Source organism: Oryctolagus cuniculus, chromosome 3, assembly GCF_051225735.1.
Source record: "Oryctolagus cuniculus isolate XC-2025 breed Fujian yellow rabbit chromosome 3, ASM5122573v1, whole genome shotgun sequence".
NCBI classification, from domain to species: domain Eukaryota; kingdom Metazoa; phylum Chordata; class Mammalia; order Lagomorpha; family Leporidae; genus Oryctolagus; species Oryctolagus cuniculus.
Window position 1 is genome coordinate 34,785,342 of NC_142869.1, and position 26,001 is coordinate 34,811,342.

Below are 26,001 nucleotides of genomic sequence, written 5' to 3' on the forward strand. Positions count from 1 at the left end.
CAGAGGTCAACATAATAATACCCTGCACAGATCTGCTATTGGTAGAATACCATTAGTTAAGGTTCAGTTAAAAACATTTCCAAGCTTTATAGCTTCCTCTGTATCTCTTGTGGGAAAATTAAACCTTGGGTTTCTCTTCTAGACAATGAATTTTTAAAATTACCTACATATCCTACTGGGCAATTGCTTAGACGGAAAAAAATAATCTTAGTGGAAAATGCATGGCAACAATGAGACCATTTGTGACTCCATGATGGATTTAAAGATCTATATATAAACTCTGCAGGTAGTTTATATGTAAGCTACATACTTACTACATACATATCTGAGGAGAATTTACTTAATTGATGATTTAAGTCAACCACCAATTATAGGAAAAATGTGTAGGAGATCTAGGAACTCCCTTTAATAATACTGCTAACATTAACCTCTCCATGACTGCTACTGTTACTAAACCCAGAATCACTTCTGTTCTAGGTATTAGGTCAAATATTTTTATATAAGAGGGATGATCTTTGCTTCAAATATTTTTTTAATGAGGACATATGAAACAATTATGCCTCTTATTCATTTATCTAATAAATGGTAAATGAGAGCTACGATAAGGTATTTGTGAGTAGTTACTCATTGGACTGAGTATGGTGGGGAAGGCTGGGAAGTGCCAAAACTTCTAGACAAGTCTCAAAACATATAAAGTACTACAAAAGTCAAATTTCTACAGAATTGGTATCATTTTCCTATTAGCAGTAACAATGAACACAAGTCAAATTCATCTTGAAAATATGTTTCTTAGGGAATGTAAAAAAAGAGCAAGAAGAAAGCATGTAAGCATGTGGATTTAAAAGAGAAGAAGCATTTCCTTGAATTTTGCAAATTTGTTTCCAACCCAAATAGTTATTTTAAATAGTTTTAAACAGTCTCCATTATTCTGCTCTATCTAAACCTAGATGTCTACATTATATATCCATAAATTATCTAGTTATGTTATAGAGAAGGTACCTAATATTTCTGACTTTATTAATCCTGAGTACAAATAGTTTATAATTCAGTTTCTTTTAAAATGTACAATTATCTAAATTGTGATTATATATTAAATTTTAACCTGTGAATTTTCTTAAAGTTTCAAAAGTGGCCAATCTGCTTGGATGGAGGAGGTGCAGCATGTGTGGGAAGCCAGCTATTTTGCTTCCTTACTGCATTCTCCTTTCTCTAAGAAGTCAACCTAAGTTATCACACCCTATTTCTCTAAATTCAACTTGTTTTCAAAGAAATATTCCATGTCAGTTATAACCTGAGCAGTTGCTTCGGTTATATAAACATATGAAAATATGTCAAAAATAAATAAATAAACACAAAGTTAACTGCGTCCCTCATCAAATACTAAAAAATACATGATGATCCCTTTCCCATAATTCTGGTGAATTCTGCCTTTCTTCATACCAACATACCATAAGCCAGAACTCAGTTTTCTGTTGCTATGACCTGTCTAGATTTCAAAGCTTGTAAGTTTGATGTATCTTTCATGTGGTTATCATCACTTTATATATTTGGGGCGTGGATTCAATTTTCAACAGACTTGCACTTTTCAATATTAGCTGTGAAAGTATCTGTGGAGCGTTCTCCTATGCTTCTTAAGTCCTCTTGCTTTTCAGGCATAACATATTTCAACTGTTTTTCATTGGATTTGGTTTCTAGGCCTCTCACCAATATCTGGATGCATTCTATGCTATCTTTGTATGTATCAAACTAATGTATCCAGTATTAAATACGGCATTGTAAATGTATTATGAACAGGCCAGGACACAGTGGACTTCTGTCTCTCTTGATCTGGTAACACTAGCTTTGGATATGGCCACATTAGGCAAGCAGCTAACAGCAGGGAACTGCATTAAGAGTTGTTATTATGCCAAGCTTCCTAAATCCTACCCTTGTGCAATTGATGTTTTTCTGTTTAACCTAACTTCCGGATACTACTACTATCTTTTACTATTCTATTTACAAGAGCTTGCCGTCCCCATCAGTCTTTGTCCTGACATGTATTTCACATCAGGAAAATCCTACCTGTCTGAAATTTTACTATTTACTCACTGTATATGACTTTAGCATTTATTTATTCAATGAGAATGATAATGTCACAAGAGTGGAGCCTTTGTCCTAGTTACACAGGATATTTCCAGTGTGTAGTAATTACCCAACAAATGCTTGTTGGGTGAATGCCCCATTCTCACTTAATTCTCTTTTCTTCATTTCAGGAGAAATCATCTCAAAGCTAATTCTGTTGTTCAACATAATGATCAATTATCTGAGATATATTTCTAATGAAAATTTGTAAGAATGCCTTTTATGCCTTTATCCAAATTGCAAAAAACCAGTCTTCATCAAATTGTGTTGGGCCTTTATCAGAATACAATGAGACAGGTCAAGTATAGAATATTTTTAAATATATTATTTGATTTCCCTCAGGGTGACAATGAGCTATAATTAGTATATTTCAGGAAAAGGCATACTAATGCTATATCCACCTTAGTGCATAATTTGATGAGTAAGTCTGAATCAGGGAGCCAGCATCATGGCACAGTGGATTAATTCATCACTTGGGGTAATAACATCCCATGTTGGAGTGCCTGGGTTCAAATTTTAGCTACTCTGCTTCTGATCTAACTTCCTGTTGAAACACCTGGGAAAGGGCTGGTATTGTGGCATCATGCATTAAGCTGCTACCTCTAATGCTGGCATCCTATATGGGTACTGGTTCACATCCCAGCTGTTTCACTTCCAATCCAGCTCCCTGCTGATGGCCTGATAAAAGTAGTGGAAGAGGGCCCAAATATTGGGGTCCCTCCTACCCATATGGGAGACCTGGATGAAGCTCCCAGCTCCTGGCTTTGGCCTGGCTCAGCCCTGGTCTTGTGGCCATCTGAGGAGTGAAACAGCAGATGTAAGATCTCTCTGTGTGTCTCTTTCTCTCGGTAATTCTGACTTTCAAATAAACAATTTTTAAAAAAGTATTTTAAAAAATAAGTCTGAATCAGAAAACAAGATACAATACCTTTATGAAAATCAATATGATGTATATTTATAGCATTTCTGTGATTTACCAATCAAGACATCCTACCAACAAGGAAAGGAGACAACATGGAGGCCATCACTCCTTTTTTATTTTTTTACCTCATAGACATGGAAACTGTGTGAGGATCAGCACTGAAATCATTGTTTCTAGAATTCATCATGTTTATGAAAATTGATAATCTGCTTCCTCTTTTCCAATGTGAGGCCTACTCTTTATAATTTCTAATGATCAGATCAGGTGCTTTTTAATTACAATCCTTTCCATACAGAGGCATATAAATTTTCTAGATTTCCATTCCCTGGCAGCCATGCTTTTCCAGTTTGAACGTCATTCACTTGTGTGCATGAAGATCAAATGGACGCAGGACCTGAGTGGCTTTGCTTTCTACCTGACATCTGTTAAGTGTCCCAAACAATGGACCACTTCCTGCACTTCTTTAAAAATAGCAAATATTCAGTTTTGCAAGCACCCGCAGCAATCTACCTCTTCTTGCACTGTTGTTACTCTGTCTCCCTCTCCCTCTTTTCTACACGAGGAGGGTTAACTGTGAGTTACTGAAGCAGCCACATTCCCAGATGTCCCTCCCTTTTCTTTGCTTCTGAGATAAGTTATCATCATGATATCAGAATTTCCCTTTGGAATTCTTCCCTGTAGGGTTTTGATCCAGGTACATGCAGCAAGCACCAAATCTCTCTTTTACTTATAGAATTTCCATTGTCAAATGTACTTCTGGCCTACAGGAGGCACTCAGTAAACATTTATTCAACGACTTAGTGAACATGCTCTGTAATTCCTTAATTCTGACTGCCTAAATTGTAGGCCATGCATATAACCATGTCTATAGATTTTCTTGTCTGTTATACAAAACAAATGCATACTTCCTTTTAGCTTTACTACCAGTTTTTCTTTTCTAGTCAGGTTTTATTTTTTTAAGTCAGTTATATCCAAAGTAGTGGTACCCACGTTAACTATCACCATCTTCAGAGGTATTACTTATTGACTGATAATAAAGAAGTCTGTGGATACAAATAGAAATTTATCTTAAAAATATTCATATACTATTTAACATGATACAAATATTGATAAGCCAATGTCATATCCTCAGAATATACAATTATATAGAAATTTTCCTGTATATTTAGTCTTCAGAATATTTGGCTTATTATTAAGAGTGCAGACAGAAATGCCTCACCATATAAAATTTTTAAAACAAAGTATTAGGCTTTAGAGTGGGGTTATCAACTTTCTTCTTGCTCTCCTTTGATCCGATACTCAGAGATGCTGACTTACTCTCAGAGAGAACTACTGACATGCATGAACGTGTACTATTCAAAATGTAAACCAAATATTTACTTTTGTAGTTATGGGAAATCAGCTGATTTGTAATTTACTTTTACTCTGTGAATCTACAAACATTTGTAACTTAAAAATAATTACAACAAACAACTTAAAAATAAAAACCCAAACTGCTGAATCACAGGTCCTGAAAGCTAATTAGGCAACACATCACTCATCTTGATGTCAGACACAGTTATTGAAGACACACGCACTTTTTAAAAAGACTATGGGACATGCAATGTTAACAATCTTCCTTGTCAGGAAACCTCCCGAAATTTCATCTAAATGCCTCACACGTCATTTTGAGCTCATTTCCTCTCATTGAGCAGAGGCAGGACAGCTGGCCAGCGGCCTCCATCTGCACTAGCCTGAGCCTTCTCCCAACTGTGCCACAGACACCCTTCTGAAATGCATTGTAAGATCCATGAGAAACAGGGGCGAAAATGCTGAAAACAATCTTGAGGAAAATAGTGCTTTAAACTTAACTTCCAATGGGACTATACATTAAGTCAATGAAGGAGCCAAAATATTGAAGTCTGTCCCCTGAATAATTGAGACTAATTCTTAAATAGCATTATGGGATCATAAAACACCAAGTCTGCAAATGAAAGATTTCTACGCCTCATCAAAAAGTCTTTGAATGTAACTTCTTGGCATGCTGCCAATAAGGGGAGCTCTTTGGGGGGAACCCTACACCAAAGGCCAAAGAGGCAGCTGTGTTATCTGGCTTCTGAGAACTTCCAACTCAACACCCACACAAGCTCAATTATGAACAAATTAAAGAGATCCAGACTGAACATAGTAATTCTGGTAATTTAGATAAATAAAGTCTACAATTAGTAGAACAAGACTGGTTTTCTGGAAAACCCAGATGTATCTACCCAATCTCTTAAATAACACCCTAAACCATTTGAATAAGCACAGTTAAACTCAATTATTTAAATACATGTTTCCTTTTACTCATCATTTTAATCATTTCTGGTCTGTCTTAAACATGTCCACATATATGCCCGTAGTAGTATTAGATTCTGAGGCAAAATAGCTTCAACAAAAATCTATCGTGGGTATAGAAGAAATAATGGCACTGAGTAAAACAGCAATCCGAGTTGTATGCCTATGTCTTAGAGCAAACAGACAATATTTTAGCCACTTCTAGAAGAAGTTAACATACATTTCTCTAGTTGACAGAAGAGGGACCTTTTCAAGTGCAAAGAAACAGTTACTGAAAAATAATTGAGATTTAATATTGGGGGAATCTATTAATTACCTCACTTCTATTTTATTAATACAGAACAAAATATGCATCATCACCCTGTATAGATTTTTAATGTTACTCAATTAAATTCAGTATTCATTTCACATTTTCTTTTTATGGACTAATAGATTTTTAGAAAGCTAGGAATATGATTAAACTTGACACTATTCCTATCAGGAACCAAGAGCAAACATTTTAAATAATGGTCATTCACACAGGTAGGCCTGTGGAAACATACAAAATGGAAGCATTCTTGTTTGATCTTTAAACTCACTTTAGCTGATTCTAACATTCATGGCAGAATTAATGCATATGAAGAGCAAAATAATTTCTATAAAAGAAAAATCAGGGGAAGATTGGTTGATAAATAATCAAGATACAAAATAACACAATAATTTAAATAGAGCGAGGTTGGTATGGGACAGATTAAAATATCAGTAGAATAACATATCTATAAATATACCTGTATGTATGTCATAAGGAAACTTATGATTCAATAAGACTATATTCCAAATTAATTGGGAAAAGATTAAAAAGTCAAAAAATGTTATATATAATTTATCTATTTATACAAATAAAAATTCTCCCACCTCATGGACAATAGATAAAAATATTAGTGCATTAGAGATTGCCAAACATTAAAAAACCAAGCTTCTAAAAATACTAGAAGAAAATCAATGAGATAAACAACTCAGAAGTCATGAAAGTAGAAAAGATATGTATTTGAAAAAAGACTAGAACTTTTCTTATGGTAAATGATATCACAATCAAACCAAAATGACAAATTATAGTTTGGAAGGAATTATTTGCAACATACCTAATAATATCCTAAAAATGAAAATGCAGCAAATGGAAGCAGAAATAGATACAGATCAATCTCACGAAAAACTAGAAAAACTCTCAATTAAATCCAAATTCCATCAAAAGGGGAAGATAAAAGTAAACTATAAATTATGATTCATTAATATAACACTATGCAGCCACTAAGAAGAAGTATATCATATAGATAGATAAGAGTATATTCAGGGTAGCAAACAGGTAGAGTGCCTTCTAGAAAGATATAAATTGCAAGCTACTTTCAAACCCTGTTTGTGTTTAAAGAACCAGGAAAGGTGATGGGGATGAAGGCCTTATTGTCCATGATAACTGTCCATCTTTGGAAACAGAAGTGAAAGTAACTAAATGAAAGTCACTCACCTTTAAAATAGTTTAAATATATAAACAATGACTCACTGATAACTCAGTTAAAATACTAGCTTCTCTCAGCAGCAAAAATTAAACAAAAACAAAGAGGGTACTAATGGGGCCCAGTAGTCTTTGAAGATTCCTACAGTCTCATAAAGGAAGAACAGCCCAACCCAATAATACAGTAAATAGCAGGCTTTATCCTTTTTACTTTGAACCACACGAAACTATTGTTTTTCCACTTCCCAACTAGTCAAACAGCACTGAATTTGGTATTCAGCCTAATTCCCTTATATTTTTTAAAAAGTTTTAAAAAGATGGATTTTGATCCTGTTGAGGATATTTGCATAAGGAGATAATCACCAACCATTTTAGCAAATATATTTATTTCTTACATTGGCCCAATTCTGTATATGGAAAGCTAAATTATATAAGATATTCTATCCCCCTTACCAAATATGAAAGACAGCTTGAAATGTTTACCACTGAGGTTATCACCTGAATTTATTCATTGAGAAAGTCAACCCATTTATTAAGTTCCCTTGATTATTCTAGAGAGAACAGATCAGAATGGTCCTGGAATGCTCAAGCACAAAGCCTTATGGGAAATTATTTGCTCTAAATTGGCATTTCCTGGAAGGCATCAAACTTTGATGAATACTCTAAAAATGCTATCTATTGTAGGCTGCATTTTAGCCAGTGCTTTTTTTAAAAAAAATATTAATTTATTTGAAAGTCAGAGTTACAGAGTGAGAGACAGAGAGACAGAGAGACACACAGAGAGAGAAGGAGAGCAATCTTCTATCCACTGGTTTACTACTTAAATGACTGCTATGACCAGGGGTGGGCCAGGTGCCAGGAACTTCTGAGTCTCCTATGTAGGTGGCAGGGGCCCAGGGATCTAGGCCATCCTCCACTGCTTTCCCAGGTGCATTAGCAAGGAGCTGGATTGGAAATGGAGCAGCTGGGATGTAAGCCAGCACCCATAAAGGATGCCAGTGCAGCAGGTGGAAGCTTAGCATACTATGCCACTGCAACAGTCTGGGGCCAGTGCTTTTAATTGGGTACTTACTAAAAAAAATGGTTCATGACCTGTGCATTTTTGTAAATTGAATAAATATAATTGTTGATATTTGTGGAACATGTATAATAAAATTCAATGGATGACTGTTAAATATTTTGTAAAGGTTATTTCAATTTAAAAGAAAAACCTCAAAAACAAAGCAGGAGCAACATATATGATGGAACTTCAAAATGCTGCATGTATTAGTTTCACTGCAAATGCAGTGTTTTATCAAATTTTCCTTTAAATCTTTGTCAAACAAATTGATATGAACTGTATATGACTATAGCTTTAATGGTTTTGTGACTATTTTAAAATTTATCTGATATAAGTGAAGTGGAACATCTTTTCATTAGATTATTGTTTTTTGCCCTTGCCTATTTCACCACTGGACTAAGGTCATTATATTTTGTCTTTCTTGAACTCTATATTATTGCTTTTAGACCTAGCCTATTTTCCTGCAGGACTACTGTCTTTTTATTGTTTATTTCTTGAACTCTTTATTTAGTGGAGCCATTAGGGCTTCAACTGTAATGTACATTAAAATATCTCAAAAAATAATAAATAAAATATTAAGTTAAAAAATAAAATAAATCTGTGTTGGACCACATTGCCGAGAAATAGCTCACAGAGACAGATTACACAGTCCAGACCAAGGCAATCTTGAATTTAAACCTGTTCCTGGTACTAGCTGGATGTCCAGTGGCAAAGTAATCTCTCTGGTTTCAGTTTCTTGGTTTATAAAATGGCTATATCTACCTTGTGGATTTGTTCTGAAGGTTGTAAGAGAACGTATGTAAAAACTGCCTACTTAGAATTATCTGCAAAAAGCAAGCAAATAGTTTGCTGAAAAGTAGAATTAAGTAAGTTTATTTTGATAAAAAAATTGAACTCCATTTTTTTTTTCATAATATCCATTTTCTATGAACCTTTTGAAGACTCCTTATATGAACAGAAATACTTTCTGGGAATGACTTAGCATTTTTTTTTACAGATTTGATAATATTTTTCCTCTCAAATTAAAATGGATGCTATTTTTCTTTCTGTAGAGACTTTTTGAAGAACAATACTGGCCTTCAAAAAAAAAAATCACATTGAGGCCAAGCATTGTGATGTAGCAGATTAAGCTGCTGCCTGTGATGCTGGCATCCCATAATGGTACTGCTTCAAGTCCCTTTTGCTCAGCTTTGAATTCAGCTCCCTGCTAATGCACCTGGGAAAGCAGCACAAGCTGGCCCAAGTCCCTGGGACCATGTATCCATCTGCAAGACTGGGATGGAGTTCCAGGCTCCTGGCTTTGGCCTGGTTCAGCTCCAGCTGTTGTGGCTATTTGGAGAGTGATAGAGTCAATGGAAGAGTTCTTTCTATCTGCCTCTCCCTCTCTATATATAACTCTACCATTCAAATAAATAAATATGTCTTTAAAAAAGCACATGAAGAAAGTAGTAACATACTTCTCCCCCTAAAATTAAGAGGAGTTTTTATCCATTCATCTTTGTAAAGAAACTAAGAAGATAGAACATGATATATTTATCAAATACATTATAAAAATAAATTTCTCTTTACATTATTGGTGATAATCTACATCACTATCTCTTATTATTCCTTTGGTTTGTCAAATGCTCATACATGAGAGAATACACTTTCTGACCAGTACTCAAGACAGCTTCCTTGTTAAGGTTTCTATTTGTCTCTCGCTATAGGTGATTAGAGAAAACACATCCCAGTGATTTAGTTAATTTATAGAAAATAGAATCAATTTCTCTGGTTTCATCCTGACTGAACATTCTACTGAACTTTGATAAATGAGTAACAGATAAGCACTATTTATCAGATTGTTTGGTAGAGCACATAGTTTTGATTATTCTATTTTCTGGTTGCTACTAATGAAATATATATAGCACTCCTTGAGAGAAAGCAATTGCAGAGATTGGCCTCTGAGCAGTCAGGAAGCAATGAACAGTGTGCTGAGAATTTATTTTGCTCCTACACTCTTCTCTAATAGGATCTGTTCTCTCCCTTCCTCCCTCAGTGCCTCTCTCCCTAGGAGCCCATGGGAGGGCAGCAATGATCTCACACATCTGAGATGTTTTCCAGGTCTCATGTCCCAGGACCTGGCAAACACAGTTGATAGCAGCCAAGAGTCACCTGGAAATTCCCTATAATGCCCAGAACCTCAATGAGGTTGCTTAGGCACCAGTGCAGGGTGCTCCAATACCCTAGATCTGGCAAACCCAAGGGACATTCCCCCTCTTTCCCTCCAGCCACCAATGGCACAGGAGTTAGGGAGGGACATTTAGAGAGTTGGATTTTTCCATTGGTGCCACCCCCATCCATCCATCACAGGTGGAGAGAACTATTAGAAGCGCTGTCCAAGAGGATTCATTTAATCACATTATCCTCCCAGGCCCTACAAAAAGCATGGAAATACACGTACTGCCAGAAATGTGAGTGCAAATACAAAGACAGGTGAAATACAGATGCTTGTGGCATTCGGATCCTCCAGAAGGAATCCTATTTTTGTGAACCATAAAGGAAGGGCATTTTATGACCATTTTACAAAAGTCAATCATTTCTATTTTGCGAAGGAGGAGATGACAATTAAGAGGTGTGAGTTAGGAAGACAGGATGAATGACCATCACCCCTTCCTCCAGGCTTCTGCGTCTCTGCAGGTTGGGGCGAAGAAACAAAACCAGGACATTTGGGAAGATAGATGGCTGAGGCTAGAGAGCTGACCTGGATATCACCTCCCCCTCACTTACCAAGATCCATGCTCTTTGAGGCTTTCAGATTAATTGATTCAGGCTGCCCGGCTGGTGTCACAGATCTGAAGTTGATGTGCTGGTCTGGAAGATACCCTGATGAATATACCCCACAGCTGTGGAAAGAAGGCAGATGCCATGTTTAGGTTAACAATAATATCTTGAGAGAGGGAAACAGTTCTTGTTGTGGACATATTCTATCACCCTTTTTTCTGCGGCTCCCAGCACACATTATAAACCAATTCTTGAATCTTGGGTTTCTTTTCTAAGATGAAGCAACTCTGTTTTCATGTATTTCATCATACTGCCCAATTTAAATAAAATATTCTCTGGCTAATATCGTGTTTTACTCTTCACTGATTTCTGCTAATTGGGATCCTGCTGTACAATATATAACTTTCAGTGGGCAAGGGGAACATAGAAAGCTCCGGCACTTCAAAGGCTGTCACCAGACACTGAGAAAGGCCAAAAGCCAGTTGAGAGTGTTCTGTGGGCTAGGCAAGGCCCTTCCTTTGAAAACGAGTGAAAGGGCCGTGTCCTTTGGAGAAAACCATCTTGCTGAGTGACGGATGGCTGCAGGAGTTTGGCTTTCTACTTTATTTAGTGCTATTTTCTAAAACTAGTGTTAATGCTGAGCAGATCGTCTGCTCATCAATAACCCCAAAAGGGAATAACAGGAAAAGCGCAGTTGACAATTTAGACACCAGATACATCAAATGCCTGTTGCAGGCTTCCTGCTACTCGTAGTCAGTCTCCAAAGAATTTGCTTTCTCCTGAATATACCACTTACTTTGCTTGAGGATGGAAGAGATTATTTAAAGCAAATACAATTAATGGCTTATACCTTGATCCAGGAATATATTAAATACACATATTTTCATAAAATAAATCACTGTCATTTTCTCTTATTTAGAAAGTAAAAACTAGGGCTTTTTTCAACATAACGTCTATCCTCTAATCTCAAATTCAGTGAAAACTCAAATTAAGCCTCCTTAGGAAATCTGAAAGTATTGAGGTTAAGCTTTTCAAGCAGTTGAAGTGTGATCTTTTAAAGACCAAAGCCACAAAAACAATAAATGTTTTGAATGGGAACTCTTGTAAAATGTACTGGGGAATCTTAACTTTTAAACTGAATAGACCAAAATCAGCTTAATCTTTTCTCAAAACTCATTAGTCATGCATATTTAATATTGCCTTGCAGCAATATCAAAATGAATATGCAGCAATAATATTGCTGAGTGAATAAATGAACCTCCATCATTACAAGACAGTGGGTAGATTGCGGAAGTCCCATGGCAGGCAGTGCAGCACAGTGCTAGAGCTCTGTTACTTATCAGGGGCGTGACCTGGGCAGTTCCTGGACCTCTCGGATCTTCACAATCTTTACCCATTTTAATGAGTACAATTATATTCTCTTGCTCATGGAGTATAGAGTGATAAGAGACTACAATGAATTAAGATTTGTAAAGTAACCCTCTCTGTCTCTCTCTCCCTCTCTTTCTCTGTAACTCTGCCTTTCAAACAAAAATTTTTTTTAATTTTTTTTTTTTTTTACAGGCAGAGTGGACAGTGAGAGAGAGAGAGAGACAGAGAGAAAGGTCTTCCTTTGCTGTTGGTTCACCCTCCAATGGCCGCCGCGGCCGGTGCACTGCGCTGATCCAAAGCCAGGAGCCAGGTGCTTCTCCTGGTCTCCCATGGGGTGCAGGGCCCAAGCACTTGGGCCATCCTCCACTGCACTCCCTGGCTACAGCAAAGAGCTGGCCTGGAAGAGGGGTAACTGGAACAGAATCCGGTGCCCCGACTAGGACTAGAACCCGGTGTGCTGGCGCCACAAGGCAGAGGATTAGCCTAGTGAGCCGCAGCGCCGGCCTCAAACAAATTTTTAAAAAAATGATTTGCAAAGTAAGGAGACCACTGACTGGCATAGAGTAAGTGTTTTAGAAGTACTTAAAAAATAAGCAGATGACCTGTTTTTGCTTCCCAAATGACTGTTGTTTTCACTGGTCTTCGTTTCTTTGCCATCTCTGTGTCAGATTTCCACTAGGCCTATGGGCAACAGCTCTTCTCATCTTCTGTTTTGAAAATAGTGAAGTGTGATAAGGAGGCTAGAGAGAGATGCTAGGGGTGTGGCCTCAGTTTCCTCATAGTGAAAAGGACAGTAATATAATTACTCTACAATGTGCATGTAAGAATTAAATCAATTATGTTAATTACTGAGAATAGTGCCTAGTGCACAGTAAGAGCTCAAAGTTTGCTAACAATTATCCTTTTCTTTATTTTTGTAAGTTAAAATGGCCTTTGACTGAGGGCCTGAGGCGCCTGCCAATGAAAAAATTATACATGGAAAGAGTGGAGAAGGGATAGAGGACGGTCAGATAACAGGTACTGGAACACAGGTGGACTGATGTAACACGTTTGTGTTCCTCCACACAGTGGGATGATCTTAACTCGCAACAATGTATGCTAGACTGTGAAAAGAGCTGGGAGAAAGGACCTAGGAAGTTTCCAAACAGAAATGGAAAGGCTAGTTGCCTGGTTTGACCAGTTCACATTGTAATATGTATTGAAATATTGCACTGTAACCCAGAAAACTGCAAGTATCTTATGCTAATTAGGAATTTTTAAAATCTAATTTCAAAAATAACAACACTGAACAGACATGAGAGGTAGACAGGGAACTGAAGCACCAAACTTCTGCATCCTAGAGCTCTGAGCTCTTTATTCTGGATTGTGATTCATCCTCAGATCCTTTTTGGACCCCTGTGAGGCAATAAACTTAAACTTGCTTTAAAAATTAGGAAAATGATACGACTGTACAGGTTTCACGAAAATTTCTCAAGAAGTTTAAATCCACTCTGGGATTACATAGTTTGTGTGTGTGTACTTACTTCCTAGTGATAGGCAGAAGCTATGGATAAATAAAGTGTGCTAGATGAGGTAGCTAGTGATGGAAAACCATGCAAATTGTGAGCTGGGATCCTGAGTCTATTTAGTAAGGCTATTAGTAAGGCTTGGCCTTACAGCAATAGTCTCATTCTTCCAACCCATTTTAAAGGGGCAATTCTGAGATCTTTGTGAACCTGAGCTTCCCCCTGAGCCCTGGTGTTTTGGGAGCATTTGCCTTTAACTGTGTTACTCAACCTTTATTTGCACTCAGTTTTTCATCCTTTGATCTCTTGTGATGCTGTGGGTTTAGTGTCAGAAAGACTCATGGCCTTCATAGAATCAAAGAATTTAAGAGCTGGGAGGGATTAAAGGTCACCTCATCTTTTAGATAAGACCCTGAGGTCCAAAGAGGAGGACTGATTTTCAAGGTCACACAGCTGGCCAGGGGCAAAACCTGCACCACAGCCACAAGCGTTCACTAAAATGGTAGCCACCTTGGAACACATGTTATTAGGAACCTGAGTCTACAAAAAAAAAAACAAAAAAAAAACTTATCCCTTTTAGTGCAGATCTGCTCTACTCTTCTGAGGTTTTCATTTAAGTTTGTTTTTTGTTTCATTAGAGTGGTGCATATCATGAAATAAAAGAATACCAAATTGTTAATCAAAGCAGATGTTATAACATAATGAAAGCCTTCAGGGGGAAGGTTTGGGACCAACATGAATATTCCTCATTAAAACACAGATCACACTGCATTTAAAGTGCTCTACTGAAAGGAGTAACGTATTGATTAACCCAATTCATTGTCTTACTTTACCAAAACCAGCATTAACTGACATTTCAAGAATGAGACCTCAAATTTTCCTGGACTTTTGGGAACAATGACTCCTATAACCATTTAAGGAACATGGTGACCATGCTCCTAGATACAATAACATCAAATTGGGAGTTGTCCAAATAAAGTGAATTCTTAAAAAATAAACATTGGGTTATAGTCAATAATGATCAAATAAAGGTTTTTTTGTACATATATATATATATATGCTCATGTCCATTAAGTTAATCATTACACAATCATTATTGTGATTGTGACTAAATATACATTTTGAAAACTTTCAATAGATGGATATCTCTTGTTAGAGTACAAAATGGAAATAAGCCAATAAGGTTGATATCCGATTGGTTGATCTTTAAAGAGGGGAAAGTGAGTATAACAGAAAACATTATGAGAGTAGAGCCAATGAAAGTGAATAGCACACTGAAATGATGAATGCCGTATTGAATTAGCTAATGTGAAAATATGGTAGACACATAAGTTAGACTAGTAAAACTGCTCATGATATTAGATATTATGCTACATATCGAAATTGTCTGGAGTGAAAGGGTGACAAGATGATTAACTGCAAAATATGACGTATTTTAATTTTGAAGGGAGTTAGCATGTGCTCATGGCTGAGTGGGCTGCAGTGGAGGCTGTGGGAAGTTAGAAGTTGACAGCAGGCCAAAGACATGTCTGTGATAAAGGCCGTGTTTTCAGCATGAACAACCAGAGAATCCATCAAATAGAAATGATACTCAATGTCAAATTATGCTGCATAATGAATAAATAAAGCTAGCATGAAACATATGCCAATGTCCTGAATAGGGTGACAAACCAAGAATGTGAAACAGAAAGCAGCCAGTAATGAATGTCCAAGGAGAACAGTTGGAAGTATAAAGGCACGTGGAGAAGATTTTGATTGCAAAATAATAACAATAAAAAGTTACATTTGAAGCTTCAGGTGTTCCTTTTTAGGCTCCAACCATTGGCTACTATGAATGAGAGTGGATAGCATAGTTCACATCCATGAAGTAGAGACAGAGAGGAGATACAGAGGGAGACAGGGAGGAGGAGAAAGGAATATTAACATGCAGCAAATGACTAAAGGATTTCTAAATTGCTAGTAATGTTCAATGTTCATTTATTAGTAATGTGCAATTCTGACATTATTTGTTATAAACTCTCCCTGAGATCTCACAATAGAAAATAAAATTCCCTTAAACTATTTTTATTTGGTCACATATATTCTAAAGTTTTCTCTGATAATAAGTAACACATTAAAGCAAATAAATTTAGCAATTTCATGATTTCACTTTGGTTCAACGCTCAGGTATTAAGTTTGTTTTTCACTGTTCATGTGAAGGAAGTTTTCCATTTTAGGAGATTGCGTCTGCCCCTAAAGCACCCCTATTTCTTTTTACAGGGCTTAATAAAATTTTTTTGGAAGATAGGACAGCCTCCATTACTCAACCCCATGGCTCCCTTGCAATCCTTCACCAAGCTTCATACATCCAAACACAAATTCTGTAGGCAACTCAGCAGCCTACAGGATGGTGCAGGTCATTGGCTGGTGCACAGAATAGGAGAGTTTCAAGGCTTAAGATTGGACCTTTTCATCTCAAAAATGCCCCTGGTCTTTCCTGTCCACCCTTACTGTTTCTCCCTTCACTCAGGCACCATGCTCTTGCTAGCTGCAAGTCTAATGGATCTCCTTGTCTTTGGCTTCCCCAATCCACTAAACCCTTCACAACTGAAATTGCTCAGGCTGTAGTTCTTAGGCTTGAAATCCTTCAATACTTCTCTGGTTTCTGGAAAGGAATGGTGCTCACAGAACATGGCAGTCCTTCCCCTTAATTCTTCCCCCAGATCCCATATGCTTCAGACACATTGAGCACACTCTGCTTACCCTGCTATCATTTGTTCTTCCCAGCCTAAACAGCTCTTCCCACCTCTTCTCTGCCTATGAGGCTCTTTCCTCTCTACAAGAAACTGCTCAAACACTACTGCTCCCATGAAGCTTCCCTCCACACCTGTAAGCAGAAGTCCTATCTCTGGGCTCCCACGGGGAGTCCTATCTGATATTTAGCAGGCTGCATCCTAATTCCGTGGGTGTCTGTCTCCTGCATTTCTTGTCAATAGGGATACTTTCTAATTCATTCCAGTACCTGAATACCTCCCACAGTCTCTGGCTCAGAGCTCCAGAAATACTTTTGAATGGATGGATGAGTGAATGAATGACATAATGACCCAATACAATAGAGCCAAAAAGAATAGACTGAGAAAATATCATCTTTTTAATGGCAAGAAAACTATTTCTGATGTCTGAGAGAATTCCAGGAAAGTGCTGAGGACAGAAGCCCGAACACAGGGGATTAGGGAGGAGGTGGGGGGGAAGGACATGGAAGTTGTTGGTTTAAACCCTGGAATGAAGATTTGCAGCACAGAGGGCCAATATAAACTTTTATATTTTCTTTTCAAGATCACAGAGGAATATGCTTTATTGCACAGGGGGGCAACCTAGGGATACATTGAAGAAGCCAAAGGCAGTTGTTAAATCCCAATAATTCTACCTGTGCAACATATCTGAACCATCCCCCTTACCCAACAGCTTCTCCTCTGAGGGTTTCTGCCTCTTTTTCCCAGGGCAGGCCTTCACTAGCCCTCACTTCACAAACCCCAGAGTGTACCCAAGGGGCTCTGGCTTCTGATGGAGATTAACCCTCCTCCATTTACCCAATCCATGCTATTGACAATGAAACATTGGCTTTTGTGATGCTTATTGTCTGTGAAAGCCCTACCACTAGATTTTACTATTCACCAAATAAACCCAGTAAATCTCCTCCTTGTGGTCTGGACTGCATCATCTGACCACTCAATTCCTATGCAAGCTGTGCAAATCAATTTCCTTTCCACCTCTACGCTGTTTCTCTGCCCTTCACTCTGAAATCCCCTTCTTCCTGGGACTTGTCTCTCGCCAAGCCACTTTTCATGATTTCGGATTCAGCTCAAATGCCACCCTTACCACATTTCTCTAGGTGGAAGCATTCTCTTTGCTTCAGATGCACAGGATTTTATCCAGAACTACTGGTAAGTATCACTTAGTGCCTTGTGACCTAGACACCACTTTTTATCCTGTAGACTACTGGATTCTTTAGAGTAGGATTTGCATCTGAATTATCTTCCCACCATCCCAGTGGTTTTACACAAATATACAGCATAACAGTAAAGTAGATCATAAGAAATTATGCAAGAACAAGCTCTTTTATGCCATCAACTGTCATTTTTGATTCATGATTGAAGCAGGCAAGGAAAATGAATGAACACAATTAAATTTGTTCACATTTCCCCGAAAGAAACCCGCACAGATTCTGATCTAGAACATTATTGTGATTGTGAATCGTGTTCATGAAGCTGTGTTTGAGTAAGATTCCTGGCTTCAAAGATACAAGAATCAGAGATAGCTAAATATAGGTAAATATAGGCTTCCATTTAATAGAGTCAGCTATCCTCTTATTCTCTTGCTTTATTTTTAGCAGACTGTATTAAAAAGCCTAATATGAATGACACTAACATTGCTGAAAGATAAATGAAGAAATTTCACAGGATTATCATGGGACATAGAGTGGAATGAAACATACCGTTTTTAACAGCCGTAATAAATATAGAAAATAGCAAAGAGACAATTTAATGATTTTTAGAACTCATCAGAAGAATACAATCTGTGAATGCCACTAGTCAAATAGTATGTATGCTTAGTAAATCTCTCTTTCTCTCATGCTTGTATGAATCTAAAACTTATTGATTTTTTAGTTTCTGTTACAGAACGGATATAATATGGAGCACCCTTTTCAATATTTTAGATTACATATGGTGTTGTTTTATTTTTAGACTTCATTACATTTCTTTGAACATTTATTTTCAAAATACCTTTAGGGTTTGCCAATTACAAATTTAAACTCACCTAAGCTTTATGTTTTGTTTTCTTTCACATCTGTCCATATAACTTTTCGTTGAGCTCCACTACTCTAGCTTTCAAACTTTTCAAAATAACCCAAACATTTTCTTAAATATTTAAATTAGACAAATCTTAACAAATTCCAGGAAACAAAATCTGAGCAATCTATTAGCTATGAGAAAGTTTCACTGGAAAGGAATTATAGATACTATGAGATTTCCACTCTAGAAAGAAATAGAGTTAAGATAACATTGCTAGGTTTTCCCAGAAAAACCATAACGAGGAGCATTTACGATCTATCATTTTATCGATACCTGTGGCTGTAATCTTCAAGGCCCAATTCCAGAGCGGGATGTGGCGGTGGAGAAGGTGGTACTTCACTCTCAGTCCATCCATCATGGGGCAGCAAAAGGTCTATAAACAAAGCACAACTGAAAGTGCAGTAAACTGGAGGCAGAACCATTCGGTGCTGGGTTTTGTTTCAGCCCAGCTCTCAGACACAATTCTAATCAAGAAATAAACCAGCCTTGAAGTAAATAAGCCCTCACAATGGAACTGAAGGATTCATAGGTGAGCAAATGCCCCTGGATGAGGAAATGAAGTGCATTCGTGTGATTTTACACCGGTGACCTGCTGTCAACCCCGGCAAGCAAAGCTTGTGCATTTTGACATTTTCCACCAAAGAAAAACTGGCACACACCTATTACCTGTGATGTATGGAAGATTAACAAAGCCGCCTCTTTTATGTCATATTGTTTTGTAAACCAGACTCCCTAAGTTGAATACTCTGGGTTATAGGATGATTTAAGCATCCATCTTAGTTGCAAAAGATACTTTTAAAAGCATGTTTAAATTTTATTTTTAATTAGTTTTTAACAGGTTTAACGTGATTTGTAGAAACAGTTCTAGGAACATAAGAATATTCCCTTCCTCCCTCCCTCCCGTCCTCCTTCCTTCTCCCTATCTTTCTGTATTTTTTTCAGTTTTTGAGATAACATTTTAAATTTACATTACAGTAAAAAGGCTTACTACTTCACTAAGTAAAAAGTTAAATGAGTGAAAAGCAAAAAGAGCCTAGTTTAGTGGGAATACAAATAATGTCTATAAACAATAATTGAATGGAAAAATGACAATTTCATCCATATACAGTAAATTTTAAAGTAATCACAGATCATTAACACTATAATAGTGAACCATTCTTAACCACTGGTTTGACAAAGTTATAAAACAAAGTTTTACAATACTATATTTGCAGCAATATTGACACACATCGGGGCCGGCCCTGTGGCTCAGTAAGTTAATTCTTCACCTGCCGTGTGGGCATCCCATTTGGGCGCCAGTTTGAGTCCCAGCTGCTCCTCTTCTGATCCAACTCACTGCTATGGCCTGGGAAAGAAGTAGAAGACGGCCCAGATGCTTGGGCCCCTGCACCCACATGGGAGACCTGGAAGAAGCTCCTGGCTCCTGGCTTCAGATTGGCACAACTCCAGCCATTGCGGCCATTTGGGGAGTGAAGCAGCAGATGGAAGACCTTTCTTTCTGTCTCTCTGTCTCTATCTCTCAAATAATTAAAATCTTTTAAAAATATTGATACACATAGACATTTCTTTTCTATTTTTTAAATTTTAGCTCCCACATATATGGAAGAACATGTGGTATTTGTCTTTCTGGGTTCGGCTTGTTTCATTCAACACGATGTTCTTTAGTTGCAACCATCTTGCTGCAAATAGTAGCACTGTATTCTTTTTTATTATAAATAATATCCCACTGTGTAGAAATGCCTCATAATATTTATTCATTCATCTGATGATGGACACCTTGGTTGATTCCAAATTTTGGCTATTGTGAGTAGTACTGCTATGGTGATACAGGTATCTCTTTGATACAAGGTGTTCAAGTCTTTTGGGTATATAATCCAGTGGTGGGATTCCTGGGTCATATAACAAGTCTATTTCTAGTTTTTGAGGAAATCTCCACATAGTTTTGCACAGTGGCTGCACTAATTTATAGACCCACAAATAGTGTGTAAGTGTTCCCTTTGTCCACATCCTCGCCAGCATTTGTTACTCTCCGTGTTTTGGATTTTAGCCATTCTGACAGGAGTGAGGTGATATCTCATTGGGAATTCGATTTGTATGTCCCCGGTAGGTAGTGATGTTCAGCATTTTTTCATATATTTGTTGGCCATTTGTATTTTTTTTTTGACAGCAGAGTTAGTGAGAGAGAGAGACAGAGAGAAAGGTCTTCCTTTTCCGTTGGTTCACCCCCCAAATGGCTGCTACTGCTGGCGCACTGCGGCCGGTGTGCTGTGCCAATCCAAAGCCAGGAGCCAGGTGCTTCCTCCTGGTCTCCCATCGGGGTGCAGGGCCATCCTCCACTGCACTCCCAGGCCACAGCAGAGAGCTGGACTGGAAGAGGGGCAACCAGGACAGAATCCGGCGCCCCGACTGGGACTAGAACCCGGGGTGCCGGCGCCACAGGTGGAGGATTAGCCTAGTGAGCCACGGCACCCGCCGTTTGTATTTTTTTTGATAACTCTGTATTGAAGTATTTTGCCCATTTCTCAGCTGGATTTTTTTTTCTGTTGTTGTTGAATTTTTTAAGGTGCCAATATATTTGAGATATTAATCCTTTGTCAGATAGGTGGTTTGCAAATATCTTCGCCATTCTGTTGGATGTCTCTACTCTACTGATCATTTCGTTTGCTGTGCAAGCCTCTAAGTTTGTTATAATCTAATTTGTTTTGTTTTGCTTTTGTCTGTTCTTTGTCATTCTTGTCATGGGGACACCTAGGGTTAAGTTCTTATAAGAAAGACAGGTCTGAATCCTGGTTTTCTAGCTACTAAAAATATATACTTTTCCAGTTTATTTTGATACTGGAAAAATACATACATTCTGAATATTACTATAACCAAATACCTCATGTGTACCATACCTTGTGCTAAGTTTTATGTACATTATTTAACACTCATAATTAAGAATATTATCTAATGCATATAAAGCATTACGGAATATCCTGGTTAAGAATGTGGTGCTTTGGGGGCCAGCACTGTAGCCTGGTGTGCAAAGCCACCACCTATGATACTGGGATCCCATATGGGTACCAGGTCAAGTCCCAGCTTCTCTGTACTGGCTCCTTGCTTGTGGCATGGGAAAAACAGTGGAATATAGCCCTAACACTTAGACCCCTAACACCTACATGGGAGAACTGGATAAAGCAACTGGCTCCTGGGTTCAGCCCGTCTCAGCCCTGGCCATTGTGGCCACTTGTGGAACAAACCAGTGGGTGGATCATCTCTCTCTCTGTGTCTCCCTCTCTCTCTAACTCTCTCAAATAAATAAATCAAAATATTTTTTAAAAAAGAATTTGGTGTTTTGAGCACAATTTCCTTGTTTCTAATCCTGGTTCCTTCTGCTACATGAACTTGGGAAAATTATTCAATTTCTCCAAGCATTGGTTTATAAATCTATGAAGTGATGATAAGGACACCCCATTTTAAGAGTATATGGATGAAATACAATGGTACATATTCAAATGGTGTTTCATAAATGCAAAGTGCTGAGTAAATGTAATGGATTATTATTTCATAATGAACTCTACTCTCTATCCATGAAAGAGATACTGGATAAAATGTCGACCCTGATTGTTCTTGATTGGTGGAATAAGAGAAACATCAACCTACTGTTAAGAGAACTTTCTTTGTTCACACGGCCAGAGTGATGGCTGACCAGGACACTGGCTACTTCAATATTATTCTGGGCATTTCTGTGAGGGTGTTTTTGAGTGGGATTAATTGACCAGATAAAGCAGATGGCCATCTCTAATGGGGTAGAGTAAGGATTCTACAAACTAGTAGAAAGCCTGAACAGAACAAAAAGGCTGACCTTCTGGTAAGGAAGGGAGAGCCCTTGTGGCCTGAGTGCCTTTGTATTGAGCCTTTGGGTTCTCCTGCCTTCCTGCTCCAAATGCAATGTCACTTCTTGCCAGGTCTCAAGCCTGCCGGCCTCCAGACTAAAACCACACAGTCACCTTCCCTGGTTCTCAGGCTCATGGATTAGAACTACACCGCTTACATTTTTTATTTTACTTATTTATTTTCATTTTACTTGAAAAAGAGAGAAACAGAGAGATAGACACAGAGAGAGTTTCCATCTGCTGGTTCAGAGCCAAAACGACCACAACAGCCAAGACTGGGCCAGGCTGAAACCAGGAACTTTATCAGAATCTCCCACATGGGTGGTACTAGAAGTACTAGAGCCATTATCTGCTGCCTCCCAGAGTATGCATTAGCAGGAAGTGGGATCAGAAGCAGAGGAGAAGGGGCTTGAACCAGGCACCCTGATAAGTGATACAGGGCACCCCAAGTGGCAACTGCTGTGCCAAATGTCCCTTCTGGGACTGAGACTAGAGCTACACTGCTGGCTCTCCTGAGTCTCCAACTTGCTGGCTCACCCTGCAGACCCTGGGACTTGCCTGCTTTCATAATCTTAAGCCAAATCTTTACAATAGACCTCTTTCTTATTGCATTTCTCTGGAGAGCTCTGAGGAGTACACCAGGCAAAGATTTTCTCCCAGTTTTGCCCCCAGGGACTCGTCTGAAATGAAAGCAATAGTACCAGCACCAACGCGTCCCTGGGAGAGACACTTCGCAGTAGGTGATCTGATAAGGAGGTAATCGGGATAAAGGAGCACGAGGTACAAAGTTGGCCATTTGGCCTTCCGGGACCCACCACTCTTAGGGATAGAGGATTTGGTAGTGGTGGCAGCAATCAGGCTGCCAAAGACATGATTTGCTGAGAGAGATCACAGAATAAATAAGGAATAAGAGACATACAGGGACAATGTCCTTTCTGCTGGCTTAACTCTTCTTTCCTTAGCTTCTCAGTATATATTCTACACTGGAGGTACACATGGATGTGATCATGCAACTTGCTTGCCCAAAAACAATGTTTCATTGCTTACAGAATCAATGTCTGTGCCCTTTGTGACCAACTTCATCTCCTAACCCCCCAAGGCTATGTTGCTGACCTCTGACCACATCCTTGGGCTTGCCTGATTCAGTGTTTTTGCTAATAAAGTTGCTAAACCCATCCCAACCCACCCCAATTATCACATTCTCCATGAATGCTTCACTGTTGCTCTAGAATCCGTCAGTACTTCAACAAACTGGCAAAGGACACCAGTGGTCACTAACTTGCTCTCTTCCTTTCTACCATTTCTCAACCCTCTTTTCCCCTAGACTATCTCTGGCCAATGTCAAGTGAGTTGCTGTGGAAAGTGTCACTCCCAGTGTCGGAGGTGTGACAAGGGCTGGTGTCGTGGCATAGCAGATTAAGCCACTGCCTGCAACATTGGCATCCCATGTGGGCATCCATTGAGTCCCAGCTGCTCCACTTCCAATCTGGCTGCCTGCTAATGTGCCTGGGAAAGCAGCAGAGCATGGCACAAGACCTTGGGCCCCTGCACCCATGTGGGAGACCAAGAAGAAGCTCTCAGTTCCTGGCTTCATACTGGCCCAGCACAGGCTTTTGTGGCAATCTGGGGAGTGAACCAGCAGACGGGAGATCTCTTTCTCTCTCTCTCTTTCTCTCTCTCCCTTTTTCTTTCTGTAACTTAGCCTTTCTAGCAAATAGATAGATATTTTTAAAAAGGAAGAGTGCGCCATCTCCTTTATCTCTCCCCCTTTTCCCAACTACTACCCAGAAAGCAGGTGAAGAGGGGCTAGAAGATAACTACTACATAAAGCACAGCCCCATCCTGCTGCTGCCATGCCTCACTGGGCTGACATTTCGCGTCTAACTATCACTTAATACCATGCACAATAATTCCTTGAAACACTAATCATAGGCTGCTTTTGCAATGAACTGTCCATCTATTTGTTGATCTACTGAGGTATGATCTACAGGCATCCCTCAGTATCCACAAGGACTTGTTTCCAGCACTCCTGTAGAATATCAAAGTCCGAGGATGCACAAGTCCTCATATAAAATGGCATAGTATTTGCATATAGCCAACACAATCTTTTGAACACTTTAAATCATCTCTAGATTATTTATAATATTTAATATAATCAAAATGCTATGTAATCAGTAGTTATATGACTAGGGAATTATGAGAAGAAGAAATGTCCATACATGTTCAGAACAGACCAAGTTTTTGTTCCAAATATTTTCAACCCATTGTTGGTTGAATCCATAAATGCAGAAGCTGCAGGTATGAAAGACTGGGTGTGTTTATCCCTGCACATTTTTCTTACTAGACTGGAACACACCTTTCTTATCATCCTCTTTTTTTATTTCCCTGCATCTCCTTCTCTGGCTACTTCAAGTGTTATTACGATCACTGACTCTTCTAGTTGGATATCTGTAGCTATTACAAAATACCTGAGGTTGGGTGGTTTATAAAGGAAAGAGGCTTCCTTAATTCAGTGTTGTTGCTCATGGAGTCATGGATTTGATCTCTCACGAGGGCCCAATGGCTGCTTTACTGCATGTAGAGCAGAATGAGAAATGACTTCATGTAGAAGGAGAGGTCACAAATTAAGACAAGAATCCAGAGAGGGAGTTGGTGGCCGGGGTTGCCCTTCTTATCATAACTCACTTGGTAGCGATTATTCTGAGAGAGTGACATGAATCCCTTCCAATGATGGCATCAACAATGATCTAATCACCTTCCCCTGGGCTCCACCTCTGAAAGCCTTCACAAGACCACACTGAGGACCAAGATTCTACCATTTGAATCCTCAAGACACACTCTTAAATTATACGCTAACCACAGCATTAACTATAGTTTCTGTTGTATTCACAGGGAAGATGTGTTTTCTTTCAAGTGGTGATAAATGCAGAGGTAAATACCTTGTTTAAGGACTTTATATCCTTGGCATATTTTTTGAAAAATGTTATTTATTTTAATCTACTGGAAAAGTAGAGACAGAGGAAGAAGGAGAGGGAAAGGGGCGGAGAGAGAGGAAGAGAAAGATATCTTTCATCTAGCAGTACACTCTGCAAACGCCTGCCACAATCAGGGTTGGAGCCAGGCTGAATCCAGGAGCCCAGAACTCCATCTGTGTTTCCCAAGTAGGGGCAAGGGAGCAAGTACTTGAGCAATCATCTGCTGCATCCCAGGATGCATCAGTGGGATGCTACATCAGAAGAAGAGCCAAAACTCAAACCAGCACTCTGATAAAGGACGAGGGAGTCCCAAGCTACAGCTTAATCTGCTGTGCCACAATGCCCATCCCCTTGGTACATTGCTAAGCAACATATTCAGATGCTGAAAGGAATAATTTCTTTATCTTGACCCAAAAAACATTTGTTAAGCTCTTTATCAGCATGAAAGCTTAGAATTCTTATCTGACTTGGATTTCATTGAGTGTACAAATTACATTCTTCTTGAAGGCCATTCTATACGTGCACACGGGTACACACTCATGTATATGTCTGTAAATGCTGAGAGTGTGTCCCCTAGTCACTAACTCATGGAGGGTTTTTTTTTTTTATCTTTATTCATTTATAGATTTGAAATAGAGGCTCAGGGGGAAAGGTAGGTTTTCTATCTGTTGGTTTATTTCCCAAACGGTTGCAACAGCCAGGGCTGGGACAAGTTGAAACATCAACCTGGTCTGAAACATCAGTCAGGTCTCCCACATGGATGGCAAGGGCCCCA

The 26,001-nt window shown here is 38.6% G+C and overlaps 1 protein-coding gene across 5 annotated transcripts in view; it reads right to left on the reverse strand.

The window, feature by feature from the left end:
* Window positions 1-26,001, reverse strand: part of PARD3B (par-3 family cell polarity regulator beta) — a 1,145,366-nt gene that overhangs the window by 439,321 nt on the left and 680,044 nt on the right. For all 5 annotated transcript variants that reach the window (XM_089330006.1, XM_089330005.1, XM_089330004.1 and 2 more), the window contains 2 exons: window positions 18,650-18,749; window positions 10,675-10,790 (listed from right to left, as the gene is read on the reverse strand). In XM_089330006.1, coding sequence (XP_089186132.1) covers window positions 10,675-10,790; window positions 18,650-18,749 — 216 coding nt within the window. The remainder of the gene's footprint in view (window positions 1-10,674; window positions 10,791-18,649; window positions 18,750-26,001) is intronic.